Source organism: Vipera ursinii (assembly GCF_947247035.1).
Source record: "Vipera ursinii genome assembly, chromosome: 2".
Taxonomy (NCBI): domain Eukaryota; kingdom Metazoa; phylum Chordata; class Lepidosauria; order Squamata; family Viperidae; genus Vipera; species Vipera ursinii.
This window is the reverse complement of record NC_139513.1, coordinates 136,175,733-136,189,265: the sequence shown is the minus strand read 5'-3', so window position 1 is coordinate 136,189,265 and position 13,533 is coordinate 136,175,733. Positions and strand designations below refer to the sequence as shown.

At 40.1% G+C, this 13,533-nt stretch overlaps 1 protein-coding gene and 1 long non-coding RNA gene across 6 annotated transcripts in view; one reads left to right on the top strand and one right to left on the bottom strand.

Moving 5' to 3' along the window:
• The first annotated feature begins 1,390 nt into the window (after positions 1-1,390).
• LOC310636018 lies at positions 1,391-10,040 on the top strand. Of its 3 annotated transcripts, none has more exons than XR_014491585.1 (4): positions 1,391-2,700; positions 8,117-8,178; positions 8,930-9,104; positions 9,689-10,040. It is a non-coding gene; the product is annotated as an uncharacterized lncRNA (long non-coding RNA). The 3 variants fall into 3 exon arrangements; XR_014491586.1 differs by having other exon boundaries at positions 1,393-2,226; XR_014491587.1 differs by lacking the exon at positions 8,117-8,178 and having other exon boundaries at positions 1,395-2,226.
• The window catches only part of TEX2 (testis expressed 2), a 102,198-nt gene continuing 94,983 nt past the window's right edge, over positions 6,319-13,533 (bottom strand). For all 3 annotated transcript variants that reach the window (XM_083355436.1, XM_083355435.1, XM_083355437.1), the window contains exons 10-12: positions 11,569-11,778; positions 8,496-8,616; positions 6,319-7,072 (exon numbers count right to left, since the gene is read on the bottom strand). In XM_083355436.1, coding sequence (XP_083211562.1) covers positions 6,950-7,072; positions 8,496-8,616; positions 11,569-11,778 — 454 coding nt within the window. In that variant the 3' untranslated portion in view covers positions 6,319-6,949. The remainder of the gene's footprint in view (positions 7,073-8,495; positions 8,617-11,568; positions 11,779-13,533) is intronic.

Genomic DNA, 13,533 nt, shown 5'->3' with positions numbered 1-13,533 from the left:
CGTGCCAAAATTGAGAGGAACGTAACAATTTAGCATCCCCCCCAAAAAAACAAAGATCAAAAACACGGCGGGGAAAAATATCAGCATTGCGCGCTAACCGGCACCCTTACCTCGAGTTGGCGCCGATCACGTGAACGGAGTCGTAGCAATGCGATTGGCTGCTGGGAAAGGGGCGCGTCCCTGGGCGCCACGTGGACTATAAATAGAGACGCAGGCCGCGCATTCAGCCTTTTCGTCGTGGGACCCACGGCGTGGGAGGTGCGTGCTCGCCGCGCCCTTTCTTTTTTTTTTTTTTGGGTGCTGTCGTTGCTAGCAAAGAAATTCCCTCTTGCTTACACCCGCGCTTCGGCAATCTGAACGATCGTTCAGCGAGAAAACGTTCGCAGCTTTTTTAACAGTATATCTCTTCGGTGCCATCTAGCGGTCGTTGGGTGTTTTTGCATCCTACAGACGTGCGGTGGTCCCGATTGCGATTAGAGCCTGGCAAACGTTTCGGGTCGAAACGCCTGGAAATTGAGCAGACGCGTTGGTCTCACTCACGGTTGTGGCCCGGGATGGGGAGGAATCACGTCGTGCCTCGCTGCTCTGATTTTGGGGGGCTGGCTTACTAACTGCACTCGTGCACCTTTGCCTTAAGGGGGTTCAAGCGCTCTCCCAACGGCAGTTCCGGGCTTTTAGAGCCAGTTTTGCGAAACGCCACAAAACTTATCAACTGAGAAGGTGTGTGTGTGTGTGTGGGTGGGCAATGCATTGCGTTATACCACGGGTAGGCAACCTCGGCTCTTTTATGACTCATGGACTTCAACTCCCAGAATTCCTGAGTCAGCAGAGCTGACTCAGGAATTCTGGGAGTTGAAGTCCATGAGTCATAAAAGAGCCGAGGTTGCCTACCCCTGCGTTACACAGTAATTTTTTGAGAAATGTTTTTTGACAACGACTCGCGGTGGAGTTGGATGTGCTAAGTGCCCTTGAATGTATTGTCCTTTAGTGCTGAGAAAACTCCGTCCGTGAAAAGGGGGGGGGACTTTGGGGCTTCTTATGGTATTTTGTACTGTGGTGTGGAGGTGCATTTCCCTCTTGGGTTTGGTGGTCAAGTCTTGACCAGGGTAAATAAATTGGGCAGTAGGTTGTTATAGTTTGCTTTTGCAAGAACTGGAGAGAGGCCCGGTATATCTCTTGATGCCAGAGGTAGATTTTGTGAGCTTTAGGAATAGGACTCTGCTGATGCTAAAGCGCCCCCCCTCCCTGTGCTTTCAGATGTGTTGTGCTCCTTCTGTAATGCTTTATAGTTCAGGGGTCTTCAAACTTGGCCCTTTTATGACTTGTGGACTTCAACTCCCAGAATTCCTCAGCCAGCAAAGCTTTGCTGGCTGAGGAATTCTGGGAGTTGAAGTCCACAAGTCATAAAAGGGCCAAGTTTGAAGACCCCTGCTTTAGTTTGTACATTTGAAAAAGAAGTTGGAATTGGTGTATAGGGAATTACTCACTTGCCATATTAAAAAAAAATAGAACTTTATTCTAGATTATGATGACTGTATGTGCTGAGTTGGAAAGGTGGGAACTTCTTTCCCTCTCAAAATGTGCAAGTGCCAGCAATCCTGCGGTGAAGCTGATTGATGCTTAGAACAAAGAAGTTTTCCATACAGTGGAATTTATGAGCACACAGGGATGACTACTACTATGGATGTCATTAAAAGAGAAGTGAAAATCATGGATGACATGTCTGATATGGATGGTTAGTCTTAAAAGACTCAAAGGTTTCCCCTACATTGTTGGAATCATGTCTCCAAAGAACTGCAGTAGGGGAGGGATATGTCTGCATCTCCTTGTGAGCACATCAAAATAAACCTTTTTAATCCTGCTGTTGGGTGATCTAAATTGGGAATACTATGCTGGCTGCTGTGATGATATTTCTTGGCGTGTTAGACTGCTGATGCAGATGAAGAGAGACTATATCTGAGCCACCAGCATTAGTTGCCCAGGTGCAGGTAATAGTGTCCTAGCTCTCAACATTCAGTGATATGTTCTCGTTTTGTTTTTTAAAAAAACTAATTTTGTTAGGTTTGAGCAAAGATATCTCGGTATTCTTAAATCACTACCCTAAATTCTGCTTTTTTGCTGTAGGTATGCCAAGATTCTCTTGATGTTGAATGAAAACCTCTGGAACCAACTACTGCTTGTTGAATAGAGCAACACAAAGAGGACCAATGTGGGAATGTTCTGAATGTAAATAAATAAATTTTAAAAGACTTTGCTTTGGATATTTTTTTCAGATAGCTTTGAAGCACTGCCTTTGAACTGGTGCATGGCCCATTCATGGTCTCACTAGCTACGCTACAGTGCAAAAATAAAAAGCTTGCTTATAACTGGTGTTGCTCAGCTTAAACCTGAGTGATTCTTTTAAAGACAAGTTACAATCCATCTCATGCTTAATGTTAAAATATGTAAGTGCCTCAAAAAACTGCAGTGAATATTCAGAGGCTTGATCATCTGGAAAGAGTATTACGTAGGAGTGCTTCAGTTTTATCTTTGCTAGAATATCTGAAGATAACATGAATTAAAAGGAAAGATTGGCTTGTTACTTGGGTTCTTATTGCTTGACAGTCTTTGCATAATCCTATCTTCAAAGATTATTTATTTATTTATTCGTTTTATATACCGCCCTTCTCCCGGAGGACTCAGGGCGGTGTACAGAGCAAAGTAAGTATACAATAAACCAACAATAAAATAAAACCCCAGATCTACAAATAAAACCCCAAATCTATCAGGCCAGGCCGGCTTGCTGGAATAGATAGGTTTTTAAATCTCTCCGAAAGGTGCGAAGGTCGGGGGCCATCCGGATTTCGGCTGGTAAGCGGTTCCAGAGGATTGGCGCACCCACTGAGAATGCTCTCCCTCTGGGGGTCACCAGCCGACATTCTCTGACCGGTGGCACCCTGAGGAGGCCCTCTCTGTGGGAGCGCACAGGACGGAGGGGTGTTGACGCTGGCAGTAGGTGCTCCCGTAGGTAATCCGGACCCATGCCATGTAGGGCTTTGTATGTCATCACTAGCACCTTGAATTTCACCCGGAAGGCAACTGGAAGCCAGTGCAGCTCACGAAGCAGAGGTGTAATATGGGAGTATTGGGGAGCCCCAAAAAGTCCGTGCAGCTGCACTCTGTACCAGCTGAAGCTTCCGAGTGATTCTCAAGGGCAGCCCCATGTAAAGAGCGTTGCAGTAGTCAAGACGAGAGGTCACAAGTGCATGGGTGACTGTACGTAAGGCATCCAGGTCCAGATAGGGTCGTAGCTGGCGCACCAGACGAACCTGAGTGAAAGCCCCCCTAGTCACAGCTCCTATGTGATCTTCTAAGGAGAGCTGTGAATCTAGGAGGACACCCAGGTTGCGAGCCCTATCTACGGGGGGCAGTAACAATCTAGCATTGGGAAAAAGTGTGTAAAGCCCTACTCAGACAAGCTATAATGCACTGCAGCTGACTGCTATCTCCTTGGTGCCATATTTCATCAAAAAGCACATATCCATCTTTGGCATGCTAGTGGAGCATCCAACAAAAGCCAGCAGTCAAGGTAGGGTGCTTCACTGCTAATTTCCTTCCATGGTGTTTAGGACAACTTAATGAAAACAAACCAGATTTCAAAAGCACAGCCCTCTGATTTAGCCACAACTTAAAACACTAGTATGGATAAATCTTATAACCAGAGTTCTTTGCAAAGAACCACTCAAGCATGTTTGTAACTGACACAACTTGTTGACAATCACATTTCCTTTAATGCTACTGAATATAGTAATGAGATAAGCAACTGGAGCATATTAAGAGTGCCAACATGTTGAATGTGTAGCTTAAAATTAGATACCAATATTTCAAGGAGGTGAATTGATCTATTCCTGGATAAATTTTTTCTTTCGAGGAATAGTTAAAAGTTCTACAGAGCAGCCTCTCAACCTTTTTAACCTAGAGCACGGGTGTCCAACTTGATTGCATCATGTGACATATCGTGATATATTTTGCCTTTGTGGGGCTGGGGTAGGCGTGGCCGCATGACACACCTGGCATGTGGGTGCCAGTTTGACACACCTGACCTAGAGAAACCCTTAAAATTTTCACATCTCTGGGAACCTCTGCATAAATATAATTGTATCTACAGTTAAGTCAAGATCTCTTGAAGGATCTGGGCAAAACTTTAGTAATGCTATAAAATAAATTGATGCTGGTTAAATTAGCATAATGTGATTGTAATGAAACAATCTGGGATCTTGTGACAATGGATACTGGATACTATCAATTTGACTTAAATTTGCGATGCTAAACCATGGCCTCTGGTTTAATGTAAGTACATAGGCTGTCCCATGTAGTTCCTAGTGTCTGGTTATTTAGGGAAAAAACCTGAACTCTTTATTGTGCATGGCTATACCATGTAGTTAATGCCCGGTTATTTAGGGAAAAGGCCTGCACCCTTTGTTGTGCATCTGGTCTTAGGTGCAGCTTTAAATTATATCTTGAGATGTTGACTGTAAAGGAACATAGAAACGGGTGCATCTCTTGAGGCAGCTGACCAAGAGATACAACCACTTCTACTTACTGAGCAGCAATTTTGGAGAAATCCTGAAACATTTGATTGGATAGTTCGCATAGCTATAACACTGAATCATGTTTTAGATCACAGTGTATCAATACAGAAAAAAACCCTTGTTCTTAAGGGTTGTTGCAAGTCTTCCTATCTGGGAAGCTAACTGTTATTTAGATGTGGTGGCATCCCTAAAACTTTACAAATGGAAGAAAATGTTTTTACATACTGTAACAAAAAAATAAATAAATCTCAGACCTTCTATTTGGAGCAAGATTGAGGAAGCCTGTAGGAATGCAAAATTAAATCCTGAAGAACTGTATGCTATTTTAATTCTTGAGCTTTTTATGCTTTAGGCCAGGGGTGTCAAACTGCTGGCCTGTGGACTGGATGCATCATAGCGAAACCGCGCCCACCTCATTGCCAGCAATGGGGAAAAAGTCACAATACGTCACGTGACGCGAGTTTGACACCCCTGCTCTAGGCTCAATCACCAAAAGAATCTCGAGTACTCTTGGCTTAGAGAACTAGCTGGCTCCAGGTGTCATGAGACATGATCTATTTTGCCTGACTGCTGCCACAGAAAATGTATCTTTCATGAGTACTGGATATAAGAGCTGAAATGTTCAAAGGAATTCTAGAATATGATTGGGTAATTTTTCAGTATTTCAGTCTCGCTGAACAATGAGTGCTACATTCCTGGATATGCATCTACATTTCTACCCCACCAAATATCAAAAGAGATTTTTGACATGGGATAAGTTTATTTGAAAAAAACAAAGCAAGCCCACTGTAGTAACCCACACAGTCCAATTATGAAGTGCAGTAAATTTACTTGTGCCAACCTGGATAACTGATTACATATTTGTGCATCTACTATTTTGACTCATTGTACAGAGGTGGGAAAAAAAGCTGTGAATAAGACATGCAGATTTAAGAGGAAGCCAAATGCTTTCATTGAGATGAGAAGGATAGTACATAAAATGGAATGGTCCCAGAGTTGAGGTAACAAAATGTCCAAATAATATGAATATGTCAATATATTAAATGCTAAATTTTAAATAGGTTTCAGGCAAGGTGCTTTTAAAAAATTTCAATCAGCTTCATTGAAAGGTTGCAAATCATGAGAAATTTGGACGCAGGAACCTAACACAACATACAAAAAAGATTTTAAAAATATGTAAAGCGTAGTACACTATCAGAGAGTGAACTCACCTGCTTTCTTTGTAAACTAACATTCTTTCAACAAGTAGTTGGCAATACTGAGTATCAAGAAACACTCATTGCTTATGTAGTGTTCAGAAGAGACAAGATTCAGTATATGTGTTTAGTCCATACAGAAAAGGAACAGCAAGGTAGTGTTCTCTTGGCCATTCTCACTAGTGCTTTGGTGGTGTTACTTTCATACAGGAATACTAATACCAGCCTACAAGCTGCTTTACAGTTCATTTTTTGTCAACATAACTAATCAAGATTTGCACCTCCTTAAATGATTAAACAAGGATCCACTACATAGTTAGGAAGAAAAACAGCTGTGAACATTCTGGTTTGTGAAAGTGAATGGCTCCTTCCATGCAATCTTTTCTAATGAGTACGTGCTTGGTTTAGGGCATTTCCATGTGTACTCAACTCCCAGAGCCATCAATCACAACTTCTGCAATTGTAATGCACTAACTAGAAGGCTTACTGTATGGTCTCATGGCTTTATCTTAATTTGTTTTTCTAAAGAATCAAAATCCCTTAACAACCAATTCTGTATGTTTGCGTGTTTTATATGGCTACTCATTTCCAAGAAACTCAATTTCATATGAAAAAAATAAGTTACTATGTATAATCTACATGGATTGACAATATCACCTATACATCCAATGTACATTCTTAGCTCCAGAAACCATTTCAAAATTGCTTGACACAAGCTATTGGGAGTGCAGGAGTGAAGAACATGTCACTTCCATTTTATATCTCCAGCTGCTTCAGAGCAGAAAGTCTTCCAGTTAGACATGTTCATGTCTTATTGAAAACAAGTTCCATATGGCTAGATGAGATAAACTACCAGTGTTCAGGGTGTATCCTGAATTACTGCACATCCATAAAGAACTCCATGTGGATCAAAGCTGTTGGATCAATGGCTGCTTGTTGGATTTCTTTCTAGTTTACTGCAGAAGAGTGCATATTAACTACTAGGTTTCAAGCCTAGCAGAAATGGAACTAATGTTCTAAAGTCAATAGAGAGCCATAACTGGAGCAATTATTGGCAGAAGCAATTTTATCTTTAAAAAAATAAAACATGGCACAAAGACAAAATCAGCTGCTAGACTGTTTCATTTGAAAGAGAACAAGAAAATGACATCTGTTAATACTGTAAACTTCAGTCTTCACGTTTCATGATTGTTCCAATTCAGTTTCTTCAGAGAATTTCAAAGGGCACATAGATGAGCGGGGGTCCATGACTGAATGCATTAGAGGAATATAAACATCGTCCATGTTTGGCATGACAAAAATTTTCTGCAAGGTATAATAACCGAGTTAGAATGCAATTCAAATGAAAAGTTATGAGAAATTAAATATACCAAACTCTTAATTTTGGACACTCCCATCAGGCCAAGTAGAATTCTAAACAGGTTTATTTGAATCAACATCATAGGTCATTAGTAAACATCTATCTACCTTAAGGTTAGGTTTGGAATAGAGTCAAGGGTATTAAAGCAATGTTGCTTTTTTCAGGTTACAAGATCTTACCTTCCATTACATTTCAGTAAGCATTTTTAAAAAATAGTCGACTCCTATCTGCTACTGTTCCTTGCCCCCATCATTTCAAATTTTTAAAGGAAATAGCTAAAAATTTGAATAGGTTCAACAGTTCAATAAATTCATGATGAACAGAATTCTAGAAATATAGTCAATAGAAAAGAATGAGCAATAATTTATTCAAACTATTTGTCCCAGGTCAAAATCAGTCTTTTTTTAATGAGATTATCCACAATAATATTCCTTCTAATTATTTGGTATCTCTTAAAGGAAATTAAAACCAGGCATTATTCCCCTACTTTAAAAATATGAACACCGAAGGTATTTTAGTGTGGATATGGCACACTTCAGGTCCAAAGAAAAAAGTATTTTGGAGTACCAGTGATCTCACTTGGTGCCTCCTTTCAGATAGTCCTTGTCTTAGAACTGTTTATTTAGTGACTGTTTTAAAGAAATGACACAGAAAAAAGTGACTTATGACCATTTTTCACACGACCGTTCCAGCATCCCCATGGTCACCTGATTAAAATTTGGGTGCTTGGCAGCCTGTATATATTTATGAGGTTGTAGTGTCCGGGGTGTGTGTGTGTGTGTGTGTGTGTCATGTGAGCACTTTTTGCGGCCTTCTGACAAGCAAAGTCAATGGGGAAGAGTCACTTAGCGACTGCATCAATAAAGGGGAATATTTATAGCTCTGGGTTGAAATGAGGCGTGCTTGGTGCTGTCTGAGCTTGATTACATTCTACCATCTTCAAGCTTGCAGATGGCTTAGCTGATGTCTTACTTATTCTTTTAACACAGGGGTGTCAAACTCAATTTCATTGAGGGCCGCATCAGCATTGCGGTTGCCCTGAAGGGGCCAGGTGAGTGTGCCCTGGGTGGGCGTGGCCTACTGGGTGGGCGTGGCTAGAGTGCATATGGCCTACTGGGTGGGCATGGCCAGCTCTACATCGTTCGCATCAAGGGTGCCTATGGGGGCCTGGGCAGGAGTGGGACAGATCTGAGGGTCTCTGGCAGAAGGAGGGTCTCTGGGCCAGGGCCAAGGCAGTGGGGGCCGTTCCCTCACTGTTTCCAGGATGGCTTCACGGGCCGCATGAAACCACTTTGCGGGCCGGATCCGGCCCCCGGGCCTTGTGTTTGACATGTCTAACACAATCAATGCTAATGGCATTTGAAGTACCTGGAATTCTTGTTCTAGTTTCTTCTCTATCCACTCAGTCACATGAACCAAAGTCACTTCTCTTTCACCAAGTTTTGGCCGAGCTTTTAGCTCCAGGTAAGGGGGTCTTCGGAAACCGTACCTGAAGACAAAGAAAATGTTACAGGTTTAAAGATGTTTCTACCTCATATTTGTATGCCATATTTTCTTGAAGGCCTCTGGGAGAATATAATCCGTGCTCAGATGAGACCTGTTTATCCAAAGCCATCCTGGGATATTCTTGTACAAGCAGAAATTTTAATTTAGAAATGTGCCCATGACTACATCATGCTCCCCAACCCCAATCTTGCTGGCTTCTGGGACTTGTGGTTTCAGACATCTGAAGCAGTCTAGGTCAGGGATGGTTATACTACCTCATATAGCCTAATCTTGTGCATTTGCTTTTTATGTTCAAGGATTTTGTGCTTGGAGGAGGCTTGGAGGCTCTAAATCCAGGCCTGCACAACTCACCAAGGGGAAATGCTCACTGATAAATTAAAAATGACTGTGGGCTGCAAAGGAATATCTGGCATAACAAACGGCTATTTGGCAGCCGGTTGAGTGGCAATGGGACTGAAGCTGGCAGCAATGGTGAGTCTTGGAGACGCTTAGCAATGCATCTTTTTGGGCAATAGTGAATTTATTACTGTTTTAAAACACTTCAGCACACGAGGTTGCTTGGTAGGCTGCACGCAGCCCACAGGTCGTGCATTGTGCAGCACTAAACTATTGTGTTCAACAAAATATTTATTCCAAGTGAGTCCATATCTCAACATTAAAAACAGTCTCATTTCCCCCTTTAGTTCAGGAGTATAGTTTCATTTCTTCTATGTACCCTGTAAATAGATGTGTCCAATTCACAATCTGTCATTGTGAGATCAGATATATATTAACAATTAGTGTTATTGTTGAAGTCTAGTACCCAACTAATAGTAGATGGTGAAGGATTTTATGTCTGAAAAATTTTATACACCTGACTTATAACTGAGATTAAGTCCTAATTATCTAGCAGTAGGTACTATGATTCTCTCAAGAATGACCACAGTAAGAAATCAAATCAGCACCTTTTTACATTCTTACTTGTGAGGGGCACATGACATGGATTTTGTAACTTGCTAACTAACATAGTTACTTTGTATTTTAATTTATTTCTCTCCTTTATGATTATTTATCAGACCACTATACACTGGAATGTAGGAAAACATTTTATCCTATCACTGTATGGATTGATTGATAGCTTCTAACGTTCCTAAACTGAAAAGATAAATTACAGAAGAATGGATGGATACTATTTCCTGATAAAAAAATTGTTGGTGCAAAGCTGTTGTCTGGTACGTTCCTTCATGAACTGCAAACAACTTTTGTGCAAAGGAGAAGTTAACTTTTATCTCGTCCAGTCAACTTCCCTCTTGCATTTTCTTTGTTGTGTTAACTATAAAAGGGAATGTAAGATGGATCTTTGGGTTCTCCCTTTTCATAGGGAGATCCCACTTTATCAGGGTACCCTAATAAATGGCTTTTAAATGATCTTCTGTCTGGGTTGCTTATTGGGAAGGTAAACTGAGGCAGAACCTAGGGCCAGATTTGGCTATCACTTGTCATTAACCCTTTTTCCAATACAGTTTAAAATAATTATGTATTGTTGGACCAAGATAATGTTTTCTGTATTGAATTACACTCTGCTCCTCCTAGAGCAGGGGTCCCCATCCTGTGGTCCATGGACTGGCACCGGACTGCGACATGCCAGAAACCAGTCCGTGCAAACAAGCAAAGCCCCATCCGCGGGATGCAGGCAGTACATGAAACCACGCCCCCTCCGGTCTGCAGAAAAACCTCTCTCCACGTAACCGGTCCCTGGTGCCCAAAAGGTTGGGGACCTCTGTGCTAGAGGTTAATTTCCTCAGGTGTAACTGAGGATCTCTCCTTTGTCAAATATTTTCATTTGAAAAAAATGGGATCCCACCTCAATTAAGGTATCCAATGGTGAAAATATTGAACTGAGAAGGCCCAACTTCAACTCCTCAATGAATACGGACCTCACTGAGGTGTTGTGAGAATAAAATTATGGGAAACCCTATATAAACTGCTTTGAATCTCACAGACAAAAAGGCAAGAATATAAATGTTCAGCGAAACACTCCTGGATAAATGAAAACAAAATTTCATTCACAATTTCATTCCATATTTGTTTCAGATAAAAAGAAACACTGAAATAGTTTTTCTCCTTTGATACTATTTATAAAAAACCACTGGAAAAAGCCTTGGCATTGACCTCTTAATACCTCTGTAGAGGATTTATGTAGTTAAATAGGCTCTTTTACCCAGCATGCTTCTGTATTATTCCATATTAAAGGAAGGGAAAGGTAGGTGAAAAGAAAGAACAAGTGGTAATCTTTCTTTTTGACCTGATTTCTGGTTGCCATAGCTTTTATTCATGGATGATAAAATTGCTAAGCTTTGTAGCTTCTCAGTTTCTGGAAGTTTACAAAATGCATAATAAAAATGGAACTGTACATTTTTTACAAAAGATCTCTTTTAAAATAACATCCAGTTCCATTATCTTTGTCAGTAACTGTTCATAGGAGTTAGTGGCAAAATCCCACACACTTTCTCTCAGAATTAACTTATTTAACCCTGAATAAAATGGTACATGTCAGACTGTCGCTTATGACTCACACATTGGCACTGCAATTTTCTAAAAAGGATCCTTACTAAGAATCATCTGAATACTTGTTGAATTCTGTAACAATGATCTCACCCTGCAGACCAATTTTGATTTTATAAGCATGCTCTCCTGTATGACCTCAAAACTACATTTCTGTTGTATTAATCTTTATAGTTCATTAATCAAATGGTCCAGCGCTTTTATTATTATCTTGGAAGGATGTGAAAAAAAGTGGGAAATTAGGGGACTAGAGAATAAAATGTTTTAGGGACTTCTTTCACAGCCACTCAGAAAAATAAGAAATCTACATTATTTTGGCTCTCTGAAAAGTTTGAGTGCCACATTATACATGATGGATTCCAAAATCATAAGTCTTCTTAATTACACTTACCAGATCCGATCAGTAGGCGGGGGAGGAATGTTAATTACTAACATCCCTTTACACTCTTGCACCTCAACAGTGAGCAGGAGGGGTGTATTGGAGACTTCCTCAATCTTTTTCTTAATGAATTCTGTCTCAGTCGCCTTCTGGAAATATTTTGACTTGGTAATTTTATCCACAAATCTCATTATTTTACTTGTTCGGTGCCCTGATGGATACCTTTAAGGGAGGAAAGAAGAGGAAGTCATCTAAGTAAGTTTCAGCTGCCCTTTAAAAAAATAAAGGCTACGGTAATGCTTTGGGGGTATTCTGCAGCTGAAAATACAACATGTTAAGGGCACAGAATGCCAGTCTGCTGCTAAAGATTGTGAAATGTACAAGTGCATAGACAGCAAAGACTTATAGTTTTTGTGAATAAAAATGGAAAGATCCATAGACCTGGCTGTGACAAGTGCCTGCACTATAAATCAGAACTAATTTAAAATCGGACGTTAGTTACTCACATATTAAGGATTTTGGTAAACAGTTGGCCCAATGTTCACTATTCCTCTTACGCTGCTGGCTGAGGAATTCTGGGATTTGAAGTCCACAAGTCATAAAAGGGCCAGGTTTGAAGACCCCTGTCCTATATGCTGCTGGGATTTCTCCCAAATGTTTGAGAGCTCAGGCCAAACAGGTGGCTTACGTAGCTGCAGTGGACCTTTCAACCCCAAACTGCAAATTTAAGGATTTAGCAAGAGAATGCGTAAATTAACGAATTCTGGATTTTTCCTTATGGTATTATTTTTCTCAACTTTTTATATTATGGTTTTGCTGCACCTTTAGGTTTGATTGTTACTTGGTGTGGATCCCAGTAGATTAGAAATGCAGACTATAAATGTTTAAAAAAGAAGCCTCTGGGGATTTTAGTCTGTTAGTCGTTGCTGATTATAGGGCCACTGCTCATCTCTGAGCCAATGCTGCCTGAAGACATTTCCATGGTCATGTGGCCAGGATGATGTCACGGAGCGCTGTTACCTTCCCACCATAGTGGTACCTATTTATCTACTCGCATTTGCATGCTTTCAAACTGCTAGGTTGGCAAGAGCTGGGGAATATAAATGTTAGATGTAAGAAAATAAAGATTGTAATTAAAAGTAAAGTCAGACATTTTTCTGAAAATAAATAAGCCATGCCTGCTAGAAATTTGACAATGCTGCTAAACATAATCTATGTACCCAAAGGACTATTAAATCTATTGATTAATCTTTGGATGATGTGCAGTTGATTGGCAAGAATCAACTATTATTACTACCTTATTATTAAATAACAGCAGCAGCAAATCCTCTCTGCTGAAATGAAAAAAAGGATAAACTTTTCTGCAACAGATAAAGCAGAATGATCTTTCTCTCAAGTAAAGACTTAAAAATAGCTACAGGAAAATAATTATTTCTGCAACTTCGATCATCTGTTACAGTTGCTAAATTATTTATAATCTTGCTAAGAAGCTGCATTGATCTCTATGCTAGTCCAAAGAAACATTTCAATGTCTGTTATCTAAATGTTTGTTTGCATTAACATAGAGATATTTTCAGACATCATCTAACCAGCAATTCAGAAAAATCCATGCAACATTTATTTTTGATTAAAGAACTATATTTCATTCAGCCTGTACTATTCTCCTCTCTCGGCAGCACTTGAAATATACAAGTTGGATGTTCTTACACACTGAATTTGTTAACTATAAAATAAGCTGCTATATACATGAAAATATCATAATCATAATTGTATCATAATATCATGATCATAATTATTTCTTAGACCTAATTCATTCTAAATCTTTTATCCAATAACTGCTGAAAACAGCCATCTTCAAAACTAGATAATTTACATCATGACTTGTAAATTTATAAATGCCAAATATGAAAAAACAGGGCTGCCTCATATCCCTTATATTTTTTTCTACTAATTAGCAAATATAATTAAGAATCACCT